The sequence below is a fragment of the Pan troglodytes genome, chromosome 6 (assembly GCF_028858775.2).
Source record: "Pan troglodytes isolate AG18354 chromosome 6, NHGRI_mPanTro3-v2.0_pri, whole genome shotgun sequence".
Classification (NCBI taxonomy): domain Eukaryota; kingdom Metazoa; phylum Chordata; class Mammalia; order Primates; family Hominidae; genus Pan; species Pan troglodytes.
Genome location: NC_072404.2, coordinates 92502659 through 92524129, shown reverse-complemented (window position 1 = coordinate 92524129; position 21471 = coordinate 92502659). Strand labels below are relative to the sequence as shown.

At 37.0% G+C, this 21471-nt stretch overlaps 1 protein-coding gene across 1 annotated transcript in view; it reads left to right on the top strand.

The window, feature by feature from the left end:
* The first annotated feature begins 6405 nt into the window (after window positions 1–6405).
* The window catches only part of PCLO (piccolo presynaptic cytomatrix protein), a 412549-nt gene continuing 397483 nt past the window's right edge, over window positions 6406–21471 (top strand). Inside the window, exons 1-2 of the mRNA XM_001160384.8 lie at window positions 6406–7009; window positions 12945–14589. Coding sequence (XP_001160384.5) covers window positions 6762–7009; window positions 12945–14589 — 1893 coding nt within the window. The 5' untranslated portion in view covers window positions 6406–6761. The remainder of the gene's footprint in view (window positions 7010–12944; window positions 14590–21471) is intronic.

Below are 21471 nucleotides of genomic sequence, written 5' to 3'. Positions count from 1 at the left end.
ATATCTGTATTAGCCCATTCTTAGCTGCTATAAGGAAATACCCAAGACTGGGTAATTTATAAAGGAAAGAGGTTTAATTTACTCACAGTTCCAACAGGGGTGGGGAGGCTTCAGGAAACTTACAGTCATGGTGGAAGGGGAAGCACACATGCCCTTCTTCACAGGGCAGCAGCAAGAAGAAATGCAGGGCAAAGCAGGGAAAAGCCCCTTATAAAACCATCAGATCTCGCGAGCACTCACTCACTATAACAGGAACAGCATGGCGGTAACTGTCCCCAAGATTGAATTAACTCCCACCAGGTCCCTCCCATGACATGTGAGGATTATGGGAACTATATTTCAGGATGATATTTGAGTAGGGACACAGCCAAACCATATTAACATATATATTTTTTATTATTACTATACTTTAAGTTTTAGGGTACATGTGCACAATCTCAGTAAATATCTTTATTTTTTATTCTTCTTTTTGGCTGCATGGAATATTTCTTAAATAGTTAAAGTACTATGTGTCATTTTCCAATTATTATTATATGTTTTAGACAGCTTGTTAAAAATGTATATACATTTCCAATATACTTAATGCACTATCAAGCCCTAAAAGTAGCCACAAGAAGTACCATCCCATGGGTCTATACATTCTTTAGCAGGACTATCTTTTCCTATTAGAAATTGGAGGCATTTTAATAAAAGGGAGAAAGGAGTAGGTTTTAGATTCTTGTTAAGCTAAGTTTGAGTTCTCTCTTGTCATTTACTGGTTAAATGAACTAAAGAAATTTAAATAAATTTTCTGAAACTCAACTTTTAAATTTTTAAAATGGACAAAACAATAGTACATGACAAGATTGTCAGAAGAATTAATATAAAATTGAGAAAATACTTAACAGAGGGTCTTGTAATATATTAAATGTAATATAATATGTATAGGTTAAAATTGTATAATTATAAAAGATAATTCCTTAATCATAACAAAAGAATTCCTTTATTTTCCCTTTATAGATGTCCTCTACAAAACAACCTATTGCAGTTTTTGCATTATTTACACTTTTAACCTGAAGACTGGTCACTAAGCAATGCATTTGATGTCTGCTGATTTGAGCATTCACTATGTGCACTAGGTAGTCATGGTATTGGAAAAGAAACAGCAATATTTTGCACCATTTTAAGAAATCAGTACTGAAAACAATTAAGCAAATAAAGCAACATGATCTTTAAATAAATATTAAATAAATAATAATATTCTCAAATGATAATTGAAAATAATAGTGGCTTCAGAATAGGGAAAGGTCTGACTGTGGTGAATGGGCCTTAAGCCTGGCTTTGAAAAATGCACAGATGGATAGAGGAAAGGGGATAATCCTGCTAAGTTGATGAAGAGCAGAACTAAAGAAGAGGTTTGCATGGTATGTTTGGAGGTCAATGAGTGTATTAGTCTGTTTTCACGCTGCTGATAAGAACCTACCTGAAAGATTATTAGGTTGTAATTAACACATGAGAAAATTATGGGGCCTTCTGAAAACCATAATAAACCTTACATTTTAGTACATATGATAATGACTAAAACATATACATCAGATGTCTTTTTTCTCTCAGTTCCTGTGTATGTACATGATATCTATATTGCAAATATTTTTAACGTGTATTTACATGGATACAAAGCCCTGCACTCTTTCCATGCCTTGAACTCTCACCCCATCCTTTCTCGAGGAACCCATGCATATATTATTAGTCAAAGTTCTCCAGGGAAACAGAACCAATCGGATGGAGAGACATATACCTATATCTATCTATCTATCTATCTATCTATCTATCTATCTATCTATCTACCTATCTATCATCTATCTGTCTATATATTTGGATATGTATCTATATGGATCTATCTTTTATTATATCTAATATATATATGCACACATATATATGTGTATAAACACACACACACGTTATAAAATAAGAAAATGGCTCACATAATTATGGTGGCTGAAGTCTTATGATCTGCCATCTGCAAGCTGGAGACCCAGGACAGCTGGCGATATCATTCAGTTGGAGCATGAAGGCCTGAGAACCCGGAGGTTGGGTGATCAATGATGTAAATCTAAGCCTAAGGGCAGAAGACTGATGTTCAGCTCAAGTAGTCAAGCAGAAAGGAAAAAATTCTCCCTCCCTCTACTTTTTGTTGTTGTTGTTGTTGTTCTATTCACGCCCTCAAAAGGATGGATGATGCTCACCCACATTGGGGAGGGTAATCTGCTAAATCCACAGATTCAAATGCTAATCTCATTTGGAATGATTCTTACAGACACACCCAAAAACAAGGTTCAGCCAAATGTCTGGCACTCCATAACCCAGTTAAATTGACACATAAATTAACCATCACAATGTACAAACACTTAAGCAACATAGACATTCCTGCCTTTGCATGAGAGAGACAAGGCAGGGTTTTACAGTGCACAGTCCACAGAAAACATCTTGCAGCCTCACTGACATGTTGGTCCTACAAAGTCCCGTAGGCCATATTGCCAATGGAGCTAGGAGTGGGAACATTTCTCTTTCCCTTTTCAAAAATAAGTGGCATCAAGTCCCCTCCTTCTCTTATAGATTTCTCTACTTTTGTCCTCCAATTCATGCTACTTTACCAATTCAAGTTGTTTTATCTTTATTCTACAGAACACTTAAATAAGCCCATGCTGTTTTAAAAATATCTGAACTCCAGGCCTGGTGCGTTGGCTCACATCTGTAATCCCAGCACTTTGGGAGGCCAAGGCGGACAGATCTCCTGAGGTCAGGAGTTCGAGACCAGACTGACTAACACGGAGAAATCCTGTCTCTACTAAAAATACAAAATTAGCCAGGTGTGGTGGCGCATGCCTGTAATTTCAGCTACTCTGGAGGCTGAGGCAGGAGAATCTCTTGAACCCGGGAGGTGGATGTTGCGGTGAGCCAAGATCGCGCCATTGCACTGCAGCCTGGGCAACGAGAGCAAAACTCCATCTATATGTGTATGTATGAACTCCAATCCATCACCAGACTCAGAAAAACTGAGCATCTTCTAGTTGATTTCATCTTAACTCCTTTAGAGGTAAATGTGACTATTAACAGGTTTTCCTGGATAAATATTAAAAGTACTATTATATAACGTACAGTTTATCTTATTAACTTTGTAAAATCCCACAAATAATTTTGAAGTTCTGACCCCAAGCATTTTACCCAGGGATGTAAACCTATAGTCTAATCCTCTTGAGTAGGACCTTGAGAGTGTCACCTGACTCCAAACGAATTCTCAAATAAATACATTGATGTTCCTCAGAAAATTCTTATAAATAAATCTTCCCTTTCTTTTCTTTCTTTCTTTCTTTCTTTCTTTTTTTTTTTTTTTTTTGAGACAGAGTCTTGCTCTGTTCAAAGGCTGGATGGAATGCAGTGGTGTGATCACGGCTCACTGCAACCTCTACCTCCCGGGTTTAAGTGATTCTCCTGCCTCAGCCTCCCGAGTAGCTGGGACTACAAGGGCATGCAAACACGCCCGGCTAATTTTTTGTATTTTGGTAGAGACAGGGTCTCACCATGTTGGCCAGGATGGTCTTGATCTCTTGACCTTGTGATCCGCCCGCCTTGGCCTCCCAAAGTGCTGGGATTACAGGTGTGAGCCACCAGGGCATGCCAAATCTTCCATTTCTTATATAACTTTACGTCTGGGTAATGCTACATCGTTTAAAAGTCGTCTTCACATATACTTTCTTGTTTGAGCCTTTCATGAAACATGCATATAAGTATTCAAGATGATTGTGTTCTTTTCCACTTTATAGTTTAGAAGGGTGGTATTTGGAAATTTTGAACAAACAACTCAAGTGCAGCTGGACAGTAACTGAGAAAAGTCACTAAAAGAGTGAAGGGAAACTTTGAAGGCTTATGCATAATCATAATGTGCAAAACCTGGAATATCAGTTATATAGCTTAACTAGCCCCCCCAAAAAATCTTAGTGACTTTAAAAAGCATCTTATTATTATCATTATTATTATTAATTCTCTGATTCTTTCAGTTGATTGTGTAGTTCTTCTGCTGGTCTCATTGGGTTCATTGATGTGATTGTAGCCAGTAGGTAGCTCAGCTGGGGTAGGTTGTGCTAAGGCGGGGGAAGCGGGGGGTCTCACTAAAGCCTCAGCTGAGATGGACGAAGCCAAGGCAGCTAGGATCCTCTCTCCATGTGTCCCACCTCCTTGGCTTCTTCAGAGCATGGAAGACTCAGTAATTTCCCAGGCTAGCCTGGTAACCATATACCACATTCTGATAACATATTTCTAGTTTACAAGTGCATTCACAGCTTTTTCTAATTTAGTTGTCACAACAAACCTGAGAGGTAGTAACGTTAGTAGTATTATTTTCTCTGTTCTTACAGTTGAGGAAGCTCAACATCTGAAAAGTCAGTGACTTACCAATCCAAATAGCTGTAAGAATGCAGAGCTAGGATTTAAAACCAGACATCGTCAACAGAAAAAACCGGAAGTATAAGACATGCACACATGTACCCTTTCTCCAAAAAGCGGGTTCTAAATTCTAAACTCCATTTATAAAATGGTTGAATAAATAATGCTGATCATCTAAGTTATAACTTCATGACTTATTAATATTTTTCAATTTACAAATATTGTAAAGTGACAAAACTAATTTTATTACTTAATATTTTATACATTATATGTCTATAGGAACACATTCTAAATACGAGTTTTTCTTTTATTTAAATTACAGATACACTTTGGACTAAGTATAAAGGAAAAAAATTGATGTTTCAGATGTTAAGAATTCAAAATTAAATTTAACAGACTTTTCACTAAAATACCTCTTGTGACTTTTCTCTCAAAATTGAGAAGCCAGTTTATAATCAGTTGTAACCTTACTTGAATTTCTTCCACTCTAACTGTAAATCCCACTTTAAAGTAGAGCTAACAAAAATGGCTGAGAGCAGCAATTCAGAAGTAACTCAGCCTTAACAAAAAATGAAGCGTTGGACCTTAAGCCACTGCAGGTTCTTGCTCCACTCAATGAACACAATCCTCTCTCACCTTCTATTAGGAAGGAATATTAATTAAAGACCTTCATATGCACCTATATAAAAATTATAAGCCATATTGTCTATAGTTATACAAGCATATACATTCATACATACACGAAAATGCATGGACTTTTAAACATACAAAGGATGAGAATAGCTTGAGTTTTATTACTCATTACATCACACACAAAAGCAGTTAGGGGTATTAATATACACTATGTCATTTTTTTTCGGCATTTGTTACAAAAGATGTTAGCATTTGGTTCCCTCATAAGAGACTGCATTATTTTTGTCATTTAAAAAAAATCAGTTGTAATTATTCGTGCTTTTATATTGTAAAACTACAAATTCACTTTGGAAGGTAGAAGATCGAACTATGTAATGATTATTGCAAAAACCTGGACTTACTTCCTGAGCAACTTATTCATTTCTGTTTGATTTATTTATTCAGTCTCTATTACCTAACCTCAACAGTTGAGACATTAAGTTCACATTCTGAGGAAACGCAGGTAACAACATTGAGGCTGCAGATTCAGTGCTGAACAGTCCCGTCTAAGAAATGTAACAGCAAGAAAAGTGTAGGAGTGATAGTCGAGAGTGGGTCTCAAAAAGTGGTTATTATGATAACGTGCTGCTAACCAATTGTGTGACTGTAACTTAACAGTCACACATTAAATGAACTTTGTGGGGTTCTTCTGTCCACATTTGTTAAAAAAGGGGCGGGGGAATAAAATCATGTTTTCAAACTTTCATACTAAAACATTTTAATATTTTTACAATCTCGATATTACTGCAGAACCCCAAGTCCACAACTTCCCATAATCCTTTATTATTGCGTAGTCCCTCCCTTTAGGGAACTAGTTATAAGCACTCAAAACCTTAGCTGCTTACTAATATTATATCATTTTAAATAATCTAATTAACAATTGAATTGTTATGTGAAAGTTCTAAATGAAAAGGGCCATTCTTAGCTCCCTTGGGAAATGTGCCTCAAAGGTATCAGGGTCTCTCTTGCTAATCTTCAGTTACTTGAACCCTTTCCTAGAATGTTTTAACACCTTCTTTTAAAGAAAATAAATGAAACTACAAATCCCAGGAGCCAAAGCTGAAAACAGACATTTCCTCTCCTGCCCCTCCCGCCCCCTTTAAATCTAGGTGTCTAGTAAGCTAAAACTCAAGTGAGGCATCCTGAAATATGCCTGAAAGAAACGTCGCCTGTTTCTTCCCTGTTTTTAGCCGAGCGTTCACTGGGCTCCTTTAAATCGGTGCTGAGAGCGAGGAAGGATCCGGAGCGACGCAGGATGGGGTGGGCGTGGGCCGCGGGCATCACCTGTTCGGAGAGGCGCCTGCGCACTGAGAGGGCGCGGGCGAGGAGGCGGTGCGCGGTGGGAGGGGCGGACGGCGCCCGGCTGGCACCGCTCAGATCTGCTTCTCCCCGGCTCCGGGCGCCGAGGCGGCGTCCGGGAGGTGTCTTTAGCAAAGGTTGCCTGGCGCTGTCCAACATGGAGGAGGCACCGGCAGCGGGCGTTACCTGCGAGCGGGACTAACCCCTGCCTGGCGTTCCGGGCGGCAGTGCCTGGTCTGGAGTCCAGGGACTCGACTGCCTGCACGCCCCGAGGCGGACCCCGGCTCTGACTGCTCCCCTGGCCGCGGGCTTCTCGACTGGGACGCGGCGCGAGGAGGGAGCGCGGCGGCCCCGAGTCTCCCTGAGCCATGGGCAACGAGGCGAGCTTGGAAGGGGAAGGGCTCCCCGAAGGGCTGGCGGCGGCCGCAGCGGCTGGAGGAGGAGCTAGCGGGGCGGGGAGCCCCTCGCACACCGCGATCCCGGCCGGCATGGAGGCGGATTTGAGCCAGCTGAGCGAAGAGGAGAGGAGACAGATCGCCGCTGTCATGTCAAGGGCGCAGGGGCTGCCCAAGGGAAGCGTCCCCCCGGCCGCTGCGGAGTCGCCTTCCATGCACAGGCATGCACAGCATGATGTATATGTCCGGGCATATATGTACAGCTTCCCGTGCACATATGTGCCAGCCTGTATGTGCCAGCACGGCAGTACATATATGTCGCCTCCGTTCATTTTATTCTCCCCAGTGGGGTGGCCGTAGAGAGATCCTAAGCCTTGTGATGGGCGGAATAAAAATGATGCATTGTAGAGTTTCTGGTGGGATAGTCAAGGGTTACATTCTTGGAACTGTGATTTTAGGTTGTGATTTTTGGCCTTTTGGAGCCCTTCCCCTCTAGGATGGCGTGGAGAGACGCCCTCCAGTGTTTTACTAATCTGGAAGTCTTCCATTAATACAACACGGACGTGTTAGGAAATGGATAGAGCTGGGTGTTTACCTGTCTCTGTTTAAACCTCTTGGCCATTGAGGGGTCTTTTTCTCTGTGAATGATGTCTAAATATTTCTGTAACTTTAATCCCCTTGTAGGTGATTTGTCCTCTCTTGCCACCCCACCCCCAGAGGAGAGCAGAAGCTGTTTATGTAGACGGAATAGAATGAATATACCTTTTATATTCATTGAGGAACCCTAAAATATGTGTGGCATTAGACAGATGGTTTGGTCACAGCAGAGCAGGTGCTGTACATATATTTCTAAATTAGCATATGCTATTTTTAAGCCACTGCTCTGTTTTATGCAAAAGTGGCCTTCAGTTTAGGGAAGAACATGTGAATTTTATTACCTTAGAAAATAATTTTCAATACATACTTTTAAAAACAAAGCAAATAAATGGCAACTTGCATAGGCAAGTATAAGAGCTAATCAGTAATATGAATATATTCATTTCCGCCTGTAACTCTCCATTTTCCTTCATCCCAATAGATTAGTTGTTTTCTAATTAGAGTACTAAGAGGGGTATAATCATTGTGCCTGCCTTGCCTTTCTTATTGTAAACAAACCCTTTAACTTTGCACTCTCTAATAGAGAACAGTTTTCTGTCCGTGGTTCTGAAACAATTCCTCTTTTATGACAACTGAAGGCAAACCTACAATTTTTCATTTGAGATACTGTAAGCACGATAGACCTGGATATATAGGTGTAGATCCTTATCCTCCACTTTATAAAATAAAAAAAAATTAACTTGGTCACTATCACGTAAGCATAATTTTGCCAAATAATTATAGGAGAAATGTAAAATGTTTTATGGATAGTGACAATATTTTCACATAAAATCTTAAATGCTTAAAATCTACCAGGTAAAAAGTCTGTTTATCTTGAAACTACTAGTACTAGTGAAAACTAGCCCCTTTATGTTAAATATGTTTTTCTGTGTTTTTAAACTAGTAATCTATGGGGCTATTTGGAAAAAGTCTTTCTTGTTCTCTTATCCAGTTTATGATATGTACTGTTTTCCTCTACTTGATGAAAACTTGACAAGAACAAATTTAGTGTTCATTCAGTAGACTTTCACAGGATAATAACAAGGTATGATACTTTTATTAGCCTTTTAGAACTGTGTGCCAGATCTTTTATATTTTTTCCTAAGAGGCACAAGCAACAGGTCTATCATGCTGGTTACTAATACCAGTTACATTGAGATCTTTGATTTCTAGATTTCTAACTTTTCTTCTGTTTAGAAGGTGGCTGAGAAACATTATTTCCACCTATAAAACTGTTGCTTCATGCAGTATTTGTATCAGTATACTTTTAAAGCTCTCTATTGATAATTTTATTATGGTGGAAATCTTATCAATAGTTAGTGTATGGCCCAAACAGTATTGGTGAAAACTTCATCCAAATACTAAAAAATAAATAATAATTTTCTGACCTTTGCAACTTACTCTTACATTTTACTGAAAGATTTCTATAAAAGGTACATAACTTTTTAAAAGTTATTTTCCCTATATATGATTACCAAAGAAACATTTGGTTTTTCACTTAGACTTTTAAAGTTATAGAGTTATGTAAATTTAATTAATATAGGACGGCATACACAAATTATTTGAAGTTTTAAGCATTTAAGTGGTGTGAATTGAACATAGAATTTTAAAAATAAAGATTGAGAGCATGGGTTTTTATCCTATTGATTTTAACCAACTCATAGCAAATTACAAATACTTCTCAATCAATGTGTCTCATGTTCCTTGCCTTTAAATAAGGCTACTAATACCTATCTCACCTGTCTTAGAGAGTCCATTGAGGATCAATTAAAAGTTGAGATGAATGTTTTTGAGTTGTAATTTACACGAACCCTACAAATATAAAGAGTGGCAATATCGGTATCAGCAATGGGTGACACTGTCACCGATGGCTACAGACAAATTGTTGAATTGTACATTGTTTTTGGGTTATTTTGATGTGTCAGTTTTCTTCTACATGTGGAAAAATCAGTTAAATGGGGTGTAAACCACCTCCTCTGCCCACAAACCAAGAGTGAGGATACCAGATTTCTGTGACTAACTAGTTTTATGACCTTGAATTAGTCACTTTGCTTCTCTTAGTCCCTATATCCTGGGACTTAGAGCATAAATGCATAGATATTCATTTATTTATATAATATATAAAAATTAACAGATAGTCCCAAAGTTGCTTATATTTCTAATATTATAAAATTTTATGTGACTCAGCACTGTCAAGTGTCATTGTTGTGTTCCATTTATGAAAGATTTTATTATCTCAGATGCTTTTACATTCCTACATTTTGCATATATGTTTTCCTCATCTTAGGGGAAACCTTTTGTTTTCTGCTAACATTTGAAAGAAAAATTCTAATCCAAGGATGACAATAGTGAAATGAAAAGGGAGGTGTAGTACCAAATATAAGTAGTTACAAGCTAGCAGTAGAAGACAGGTTACAAATGAAATGCTTGTGGATTTTTTGTTCATTGTAGACCCAGAGAAGTGCAATTTCATTACTTTTTCTACCATTTCTATTTACAGTTACAGATATATCATATGAGAAGGGCTTTATTGAAAAAAATTCTCTGATTAGTAGAATATTTAATAAGAATTCTGACTGAACTGATTATTTTCTTTACTACTTTCAGCCTCCCCTACTGGGCTTCTTCCTAAAGGTGCAGGCCAAATCCAGGTTCTAAAAAGAATATGAAATTTATCCATTTATATCTCAAGGCCTGTAGAAGAATTTTAAGTGAAAGCAATTCAAGAAACATTAAAGTAAAACGAATACATGATATATTTATTCCTTGGTTCACTCATTGTTAATCATCCACTTATTCATTAATTCATCAAATATTAATGCTCATCTACTAGTTGCCAGACTTGGTTCTAATGATGCAAAGATAAGTCAAATATATCCTTTCTCTCTAGGAGTTCACAGTCTAGTATACAAGGCAGAGATTGCATTTTAATCACTTTTCTTTTTAACAGTAAAACTGTTATGCCTAACAAAATTTCACCAAAAGACAGCAGCACCTTTACATTTTTGTTTGGTATTGACAGTTTTTTCTCTTGATTTTCTTTCCATTTCCCACTCAAAGATCTCTGTGTTTTACTTTTATTTACATAGTTATAGCAACTAAGTTTAAATTATAAGACAGTCTTTAGGGTTGTATGCCTATTTTCTGATGGGGATTCTATAGTAAAGTACAACTTATATTTGTAGGAAGTACATGCAATTATAATTCCTGGTGCAAGCAGCTTGCTTTCAATTCTGCTGTTTCTGATTATCACAAATATTTGACATTCATGAAGTTTATTTTTTGTTGTTTTACAAATATGATGGATTAAGTGAAATATTAAAACAATGATTAAAATAAGTTTAGTAGTATTTTCAAGAGAGAAAAATTTAGTATAATTAAGGTAGATTTTTTTTGGTACTCTGCTTAAAGTTAGATTTATAGGACTCTGTACAGGGAAGTTATTTAAATAAAATGCCTAATAATTACTCATAGGATTGCCATACCTGTAATCAGCCCTAAGCATGTGCTGTTCAAGGGAATGGTACAATATATTAAGTAAATATAGAAGATTTATAGAATAATGTCAAGGTCTGAATAGTGTACCTATAAAGAAATGTTCAGAATGATTTTCTCCAAATGGAAATATGTAGCAGTCCATTTTAAGAGCTAGCTTGGAACTATTGGAATTAACTAGGGTAACACTTTTAGTTCTGTTTAAGTAAAGCCTTGAGAGACATGGTAGAATATATATATTTTTGTAAACTTTTCCTTGGAGGAAATTTCAAAAATTCAGAATCTACTTATTTGTCTTTTACCAGAAAATCATTTTATGCATACGTTGCCATTTATAGATTATTTTCTTTTCTTCTAAGTGCTTGCTACCTAGAAGTAATGCTTCTTTGCTTCTTTCTGCTATCTCTTACATCCTGACCTGTACTCAAATTTCTATGTCAGGAAATTTGGAAAAAGTTAATTCATAAGAAGTATTGAATATGAAATAAAATATTTGTAGTCTGTGTCATTAGCAGGTAAATTTTGGTAAACCCAATTAGAACCTATAAATCTTTATTCTGATATTATATTGTAGGTGCTACTAAGTTGCTTTATTCTTGTTTCCTTTAATTAAAAAGAAACATTTTTCAAAATTTAAAAAGCCTCATATATCAAATAAAATACTTATAATATGATTTTCTCCATAATTCTAATTCAGAATATTCTTTTAGCTGCAACTTTATCACTAAAGTATGAATTATTTTAAAAGTTAAAGTATGAATTATTTTAAAAGTTTCTGTATTTAATATGACTTTTGGCTAAAACAATAGATATATAAAAAATAAGAAACTCCTATTTTAATTATTTAACCATAGTCATTTAAAATGTATCATGTTTCCAAGGCTGTTTTTAAAAATGTCTTGTATATTTGTCTATGAATTAAGATATATCTTGAAAATTAACTACTTGCTACATTTAATCTCAATGTCAATAATAAATTAGATTACTAATAATCAATCAATGGCATTAAGAGATAGTGTAGCAAACACTGAGTAAGATATATGGATACCAAGATATATCTCAAGATGATTTAAGCATCTATTATGCTTCCCATAAAAATTTCGGGTTAATAATCAGTTATTTTTTAAAAAAGATAACACTGATCTTCAATAATAAAGATGGGGTTGTTCCTCAAGAATGTCTAAATAATGAATGTAGAAATTCTCTTTCTGTAATGTTTCATAAGGATAATATTTGATGAATGGTGCCTTTCTAGATGGAGGCATGGGGATAATCCCCAGTCACTCTCTGGGACTGTCATGATTTTAGGTGCCCACATCTGTGTCCCAGTCTCTCCTGGCCAGTGACCTGGATCACTAGAAGCCCAAGTAAAATTAAATAGATTATAAACTTTTTAGCATTCCTGGGAAAGCATCATGTAAACTCCATTATCAGAAACTCCCCTTATTTCACATTGTATTCCCTATTTAGTTCATGTAAATTCTCAAAATGAAATTTTTAAAAAGTCTCAGCAGACTCCTATATTTAAAAATGAATATTTTTAATTCTCAATGCTGCTAGCATTTGGAAGACTTTCTTATATCAAAAGACCATAACTTTTGATAAAAAGAAAAAAATACACTCTGTGAACATGTATGCCTTATAATATGACTTTGTATTGATTTATTGAGGTTTTAATTTAAACCTATATTTAGTTAAGTTTTAAGGCCAGATTCTATTAAGTGCAAAGGTAAATTACTTTTATTATAAGTATTTTCTAATTATATATTTTAATTTTTATCACTCAGCAAGTTTTTTTTTCTTCACTTGCTTGTTGAAAATCTCTACCCATTTAAAGAAAGAAGAAAAAGCATTAAAAGTTTTATGATCACTTAAAGGATGCTACAAAAATGGGTTCTAGTTATATTTATACATTCATAATTTTGAAGATATAAGCAATAGGTTTTTTGTATTACTTTGATTTGAAATAATTTCCATTATTTTCACTTGATTTTTTTTTTTTTTTTTTTTTTTTTACTCTTCTAGGAAACAAGAGTTGGATAGTAGTCATCCTCCAAAGCAATCAGGAAGACCCCCGGACCCTGGGCGTCCAGCTCAACCTGGTCTCAGTAAAAGTAGAACTACAGACACTTTCAGGTCAGAGCAGAAATTGCCTGGGAGGAGTCCTTCCACTATTAGCTTGAAAGAATCAAAGTCCAGAACTGATTTAAAGGAAGAGCACAAGTCTAGTATGATGCCTGGCTTCCTCTCAGAGGTTAACCCTTTAAGTGCTGTTTCCTCTGTTGTAAATAAATTCAACCCTTTTGATTTGATATCAGACTCTGAGGCATCCCAGGAAGAAACCACCAAGAAACAAAAAGTGGTTCAGAAGGAGCAAGGAAAACCTGAAGGAATCATAAAACCTCCTTTACAACAACAGCCACCCAAGCCGGTTCCTAAGCAGCAAAGACCTGGTAGGGATCCACTTCAGCAGGATGGCACTCCCAAATCAATATCTTCTCAACAACCAGAAAAAATTAAATCGCAACCTCCAGGTACAGGAAAGCCAATTCAGGGTCCTGCCCAGACTCCTCAGACAGACCATGCAAAATTGCCACTTCAACGAGATGCATCCAGGCCTCAGACTAAACAGGCAGACATAGTAAGGGGAGAATCAGTTAAACCCTCACTGCAAAGCCCATCCAAACCACCTATTCAGCAACCAACTCCTGGAAAACCTCCAGCACAGCAGCCTGGACATGAAAAATCACAGCCTGGTCCTGCAAAGCCCCCAGCTCAGCCCTCAGGGCTAACAAAGCCACTGGCTCAACAACCAGGGACAGTGAAACCCCCAGTCCAGCCACCAGGGACAACAAAGCCTCCAGCTCAGCCTCTTGGTCCTGCTAAGCCTCCAGCTCAGCAGACTGGGTCAGAGAAGCCTTCATCGGAGCAGCCTGGGCCAAAGGCTCTAGCTCAGCCTCCTGGAGTTGGAAAGACTCCAGCTCAACAGCCAGGGCCAGCAAAGCCTCCAACCCAGCAGGTGGGGACACCAAAACCCCTAGCTCAACAACCTGGGCTACAGTCTCCAGCTAAGGCACCTGGGCCTACAAAGACTCCAGTTCAGCAGCCTGGGCCAGGAAAGATTCCAGCTCAACAGGCAGGACCCGGAAAGACTTCTGCCCAGCAGACTGGCCCAACAAAGCCTCCTTCACAACTGCCTGGCCCAGCAAAGCTCCCACCTCAACAGCCTGGCCCAGCAAAGCCCCCACCTCAACAGCCTGGCTCAGCAAAGCCCCCACCTCAACAGCCTGGCTCAGCAAAGCCCCCACCTCAACAGCCTGGCTCAGCAAAGCCCCCACCTCAACAGCCTGGCTCAGCAAAACCCCCATCTCAACAGCCTGGCTCAGCAAAACCCTCAGCTCAACAGCCTAGCCCAGCAAAGCCCTCGGCTCAGCAATCTACAAAACCAGTAAGCCAAACAGGATCTGGAAAACCTCTGCAGCCACCAACAGTGTCTCCATCTGCAAAACAGCCTCCTTCACAAGACCTCCCTAAAACCATCTGTCCTCTTTGCAATACCACTGAACTTCTGTTGCATGTTCCAGAAAAGGCCAATTTTAACACATGCACTGAGTGTCAAACCACTGTCTGTAGTCTCTGTGGTTTTAATCCCAATCCTCATTTAACGGAGGTAAGTGCATTTATTCACTGAGTCCATACTCTTCAGCCATATCATCATCTTATACAAATGATGCTTAACTAAACACATATATGACATGATGGCATTGTCTTTCTCTGGATTCTCCCCTCCTTCGTTCGTTTTGTTTTCTGCCAGTTGTAATTTTTTTTTAACATTTCCCTGACCAGAAGCCTCAAACATTGCCACAATTTCTGAAAATTTGACATATAAGACAAATATAAATTGATTGAAAGATGCTGGGCATCTACTCATTTCACTCTGTATTTAAGACCCACACTGTTATTTAGCATACAATGATATTGCTTTAACTTTTACATTGGTGTTCCTACCTATCAAAATTTTGGTATTCGTAAATGTTATTTATATTTGTGTTAGAAAAAAACGTGGACAGTGTTTTCAAATTCTGAATACAATTTTAACTTAAAACTGAATAGAGTTTTTTAATCTCCACATCCCTTTTCCCTGCTAGTAATTCTGATATATCAAATGAGGGCATGTTGAGAGTCCTTAATAACAGTATTAAATCATTTCACAAAATGAAGAAGTTGTTAGAGCAGGTTCAGAATGTATGGGTGACTTCTCAGATGACAGTTTATATCGCCTAGGCTTGAATCTGGGTAGCCTTATGTTTCCAAGGGTTAGCTGGGTAATACTTCCTGACTCATCAAATTATAAAAAGGTTAATTGTGATATAGATGAGTACAAGTTTGTTTACTCAGATTGAGGATAGAAGAGTAGTTCTCAGCAAGTTAACTGACTTTATTAATATTAGTTCAGCATGAAAAGGCCTGGAAAAATGTAGCATTTTAATAGGTAGAGATTCAGAGTTTTTTTTTTTTTTTTAGGGGAAGAGACAAGAAGATACAAAGCATTTTTAAAAACTCAGAAATTCTCTGGCATTAAGAAATAAAACAGTGAAGATGGTATAAAGAAATGGGCAGTGAGGTTGGAGATAGGTTAGAGTCAGACTTTGGCTTTCCACATTTAGTAGGTAGTGATCAGCATATAAATAGAGAAGAGGTTTAGGCTCTAAGAGAATATGAGGGATTCCTTTTTTTAAGAGATCTAATAGCCTCTACTTAATGAGAAGGCACAGAAATCATTTAGCCTGTCTGGAGGACAACTGTTAGTGGGCTATCTGTGCATTACATCTGCAAACAGCCCAGGAAGTAACTGACAGCAGGCAGTGAAGGATTATGTGATTTAAATATCCCTGAGACGTGAAGCTTGTATACTTTTGTTATAAATGAAATCTATCATGATAATAACAATAATGATGATCATTGGTAATTTATGTTAATGTGGATACTTATGAAAAATGATGCAAATTTAAAATATGTCAACTTTTGGTTGTTTTCTAAAGTAACTTTTACTTTTTTAAACAAAAGTAATATTGAGTAATTTAACTTTTCAAATAAATAATCATTTACTTATAAAACTACAGTTAATAAGAATATGCTGCGTTTGACTTATGGAAGAAATCAGATTATAAGTAGTTTATATATATACACATATATACATATACATATGTATATATATACACATATATACATATACATATGTTTATATATACAATATATACATATACATATGTTTTTATATATACATATATACATGTAGCTTTTTAAGCCTTGGTAAAATATATTTCTCCCCATATTATACTCTCCTTATAGGAATGTGAAGTAATAATGACTTCAAATGATAGATGATCATTTTATAGTGTTTGGATTTGTCTTGGTTTTGTGGCAATTTACAAGGCAGAAATATGCAGCTGGAAATTTAAGCTGTATATGTTATTTCTACACCCAATGTAAGAAAGACAGTTATTATTTGAATACCTACTATGTGGAAGATATTCTGTTATATGTTTGGTGAGATATAAAGATAACTAAAATGTGAATGTTGATCTTAATAGATTAAAAATCACAAGATAATACATGCACAAGAAAATATAATATATGTGACCAGATTATAAGAGCTGTGAGAGATATGAATAAATATGGACTTCAGAGTAGAAAGTGCCCATTTCCAGGGGATGAGATTAAGGAAAACTTCATGGGGAAAATGGCATTTGAGCTGGGCATATAAGGATGGGCACTATTTCAATAGATATAGGACATCAAAGAGTGTAATGATTTGGGCCCAAACTTGGAGCTACAAAAGTACAGAGTATATTTTAGGGAGTCAAGAATAAATGTAGGTTAGCTAGGGTGTTGGAAAAGAAATGGGCAATGAGATTGGAGATAGGTTGAAGTCAGATTTTAGCCTTACACATTTAGCAGGTAGTGATGAGCTTTCTACTTTTTGAAAGTTACCTCAATTAATATGATACACATTTGATGGTTCATTGTACTAATTTGTATCAAATGCCTAGTTACAAAGCATTATTGAATGCTATGGGAGAATCAAATATTTGTTAGATATGCAGTCTTCTCTCAACCATAAATAGGGGAAATACAAGTTGCACATAAAAAGAACATCTATATATTTATTTCTATAAAAAGTAACTTTGGGCCGGGCGCGGTGGCTCATGCCTGTAATCCCAGCACTTTGGGAGGCTGAGGCGGGCAGATCACGAGGTCAGGAGACTGAGACCATCCTGGCTAACACAGTGAAACCCCGTCCCTACTAAAAATACAAAAAATTAGCCAAGCATGGTGGCGGGCGCTTGTAGTCCCAGCTACTAGGGAGGCTGAAGCAGGAGCATGGCCTGAACCGGGGAGGCGGAACTTGCAGTGAGCCAAGATCTCGCCACTGCATTCCAGCCTGGGCAACAGAGCAAAGCAAGACTCTGTCTCAAAAAAAAAAAAAAAAAAAGTAAGTTTGTATAGGGCTTTTCAGTTCACAGAGTCCTTTGTTTTATTAAAATTAAACTTCCTATGATTTTGTGTTTCTTCTCTATTATACCAATGAGGAAACTGGCATTCAAGTAGTTACTATAGTTAGTTTAGTTGTGAGGATCACCCAGATAGTATATTCCCAAACAGAAGCCAATCATTCCGATTCCAAATCAGTTTACCTGTGGTAGGAAGAGAGATGAAGTGTTATAGGGTCAAAGGAAGAAACCATCACAATTAGTGGGGGATATTAGAGCTATCTTCATGAAAGGTGAAGTATGTGAGCTGGGAATATGAAAGATAATAAGAATTTGAACACACATAAATGAGGATGGAAGAAGCTAGGAACATAAGGGCAGGTAGAGAGCCTCACTAGCTATGTAAAGGAAGGCATTTCCTTATTGACTGAATAAACTTGGACAAGCCATTTACACTTTCTGTTGCAATGGCACCATTTGACATATGAAAATAATAACATGCTCTCTGCCAGACACACTGGAAGATTAACTGAAAATTTGTATGAGAAGGTATTTTAGATACATGAAGTGCTTTTAAAGTTGCAATATATGGCAACACAGATGATCTTAATATTTGAAACAAATTTGGCCTTTAAATTTATTGTACATTCTTTTTTACATAGATAACAGTATCATAAATTCTTAGATGCTGAGGCAGCCATCTAAAGACATTCGATCAATAGTATTAGTGATATCATTTCATTTTAACTTTCATTGATTTTTTTTCCTATAAGAAAAAATGCAATCAAAAGGTCCAATTCTGAACTCTAGAAAGGCATCTTTTCTAATACTGCCTACCAAATAGCCAGTTTCTCTAACTCCTAAATTTTATGGAGATCAGAATTGAGAAGTTAGAGCTCTAGAGAGAGGCTGTAAGCTTCTGTTACAGGAGATAAGGTTGATGAAATTTTGGGGACAACCACCACTTCTGTCACAGTTGTGGTGTAAAACACCATAACTTTCGTACGTATCCATGAAAAAATAAATCTGCATCTTCCAAAGAGGATGTAACACTCTGGGTCAAGTAGCCCTCAAGTATTCACATTGAGTAAACAGTTTTTCTATGCAAGATAGGGACAGAAGCTGGACATCCTTTGGTACAATTATGTGAATTTATTATTTTCCAGCTTGTTGTTTATATGCATGTAACTCTTTGCTTGCGTAATGTATGGGTGAAATAGATACACTTAACATTCCTTAAAAAAGGAAGAATTTCTCTAATATTTTTTGTTACCAATCTATCAGAATTATGACTATATTTGCTTGTGACCATCATGGCTCTGTAATGACTACCAGGTCTGGGAAGGAAGGAAGGAAGGAAGGAAGGACTAGATAATTAGCTACACTCAGCCACAAGCTTTAGAGAAGGGGACGTGTTTACTCCCTTAGTTCCAAACTCACGAATCATCACTCCCCGACCCAACCCTGCCACACATGAGCACTTTAGGCAACCCAAACATCTATGTGAAGAGGATCACCTTTAAATTAACTGCCTTCTCTGGAGGCTATCAAGATGTATGCTGTTCCAGACAAACCTTAAGAATCCACTGGCTGCAAGCCTAGACCTTTGATGCCTCGACCTTGACCAGAGGGGTGTATAGCTGTATCTCTTCTTGTGGCCCATTAATTGAATAAATCTCTCTAATATTTGTCTTCTCTTTGGGCATGCATTTTGACACAGAACCTGAACGTTTGCTTTCTAATTGGAGGCAGAAGTATATTGTTTTCATTGATTTACTTTATCTCTTTTGGTATGTAGCCTCACTCAAGATATATTTAGGAACAGAGATCTAAAGGCCTGTCCCTAATGTTTGGTAATTTTCCCAACTCTTATTAAATTTCATAATAAGTGAAAATGACTTATCACTTTTCAGAATGTTGAAAATGAACCAAATGTTAGGGATTAAAATGGATTTAAGTGAAGTTTTCTTGTCATTTTTTTTTAGTCATTATGGCACATATATAAGTCTTTTGGCAGAAGCCAGATATTTTGTCTAACAAAACCATAGCCACCTTTAATGAGCTAAAACAAACAAACAAACAAACAAAAAACTCCTTGACTTGCATATATCAACTTTCATATAAACTTTCTCCACTTAATAAACAAAACAAAAAAATAATGACTGAAATTCTTCAGTTTGGTTAAATGGCTTAACTGGCCATGACCTTTCCGTGGATAATCCTGTTGCATCTTATTTTTCTAGTAAGAGAAATGGGGAGAAGTTGTTCAGAAGAGCTGGTAGAAAATAGTGGAGCTATGCCAAATGTCAAGAGGCTGGAATCTGTGGAGAGAGAAAGCCTGTAAGACATTCCTGATGGTGAAGTAACTGAAAGAACTTTTAGAAAAGAGGATGTTCTCTTTTTAGTTGCTTGCTGTTTTTAGCACAAAGACTTTTTTTTAAGCTTAAATTCTAAGCAAAAACTGCCACACAGTTCCTCTTAAAAAGGAGGACTGAGCACACAAATGCTCATCTCCTCTATCTTCAAGTCCCACTTTCTAAAAGATTTAAAGTATAGTCTTTCCAAGAAATGTGAAAGAGCTCCAAAAACATAAGTTGGTATGTTGAAGAATTCCTTGAAGGTAGAAAGAAAATGGAAAGGAAAAAGAGCTGAGAAAACCACTGTCCAAGTGGCTAGTCAGGAGACCTCAGAGAAGCCCTAACTTGGAATCAAAAAATATAAAAAGCAGTAGTGGGATGTGGTAGTAGTCAAAGAATAAATTTCAGAACTGCAGTAGGAACAAAAGGACAACTGGTCTCTTTCTTAATCTTCACTGGGAAGACAAGGTACAGGAGGAACCCCTTCAGGCTAAAGCCAGAGATTAATCCACAAATGAAAGGGTGACCTGCCTGAGGAAGGGCCCCCATGAGAAAACTAGGACCTTCAAAAAGAAGAATAGAAGTGGAGGTGATGCTTCTCTCCCACAATGGGGTATTGCAAAAAAGAAAACAAATAGAACATTACTCATCTATGAGTCAAATCCCCTAAACTATTACCATCAGAGTAAAACTGTCCTTACTTGGATACTGACCCCCTGCCATCCTGTTTTCTCTCATTCGAAGTAGAGAACAAATAGGGAAGCAGAACTGTCTACAAACAGACAAAAAACTGTTGATTACCTGTGAGTGGATTAAGAGCCTAACTAGACATTTTAGCAATAACATGGCATGAATGACATATATGAACTGACAGAAACAATAACAAAAATAACAATCAACCTCATAGGAAAAAGTTCATTCTTCAAAGAATGTAAGAAAATTCTTACTATTCCTGAGAGATATGTAAGAAGATATTTTCTCTATAGTTAACATACACAAATTTCAATGGGCTGGTTGAGGGTAAAAAAAAGGAACTCAGTTAATGGTCTAAAAAATAAGGACCTAGAATTTTCCCAGATTGCATAGAGTTAAAAAACAAAAGAAAAAAAAGTATTTACTTACTTAACATCTACCATACTTCAGGTGTGTTCTAGACTCTGGGAATATGAGAGTGAACAAAGTTGAAAAAATCCTTCCCTTACGGAGCATGTATTCTATTAAGAGTCACAAATAAATAAAACATATGGTGAGACAGATGACAATGTGTTATGAAGAAAATTGAAGTAGGGGAGGGTTGTAGTATGTTCCAAGAGAGGGATGGGGTTGGGTTGTAGGGTTCCCTCACTCCCTTCTATTGGGTGATTACAGTCTGAAATTGATGAGTTACTTGGCAATCTAGAATTTTTAATGGTGACTGAAATTCTAATCGGCTGTAGTCCTAACTGAGGCTGTGGGTCAAGGGTAAGGGTACTAAGAAAGGAAAGGGTGTGAATGTACCCAGGAGTGTGGATAACTCTGAGATGTTTTCTTCACTCCTGCCTGTTGTAATGTGGATGTAAAGGAATGAGCATTTTATGAAATCCACAGCATAAGGAGATATTTCTATTCCTAAAAACAGGTAATAGTATAATGTTGTCTTATGAAAAAATTCACCTTGGATAACAAGGTAAAAATACATTAGATTTTCAATTTATACATAAA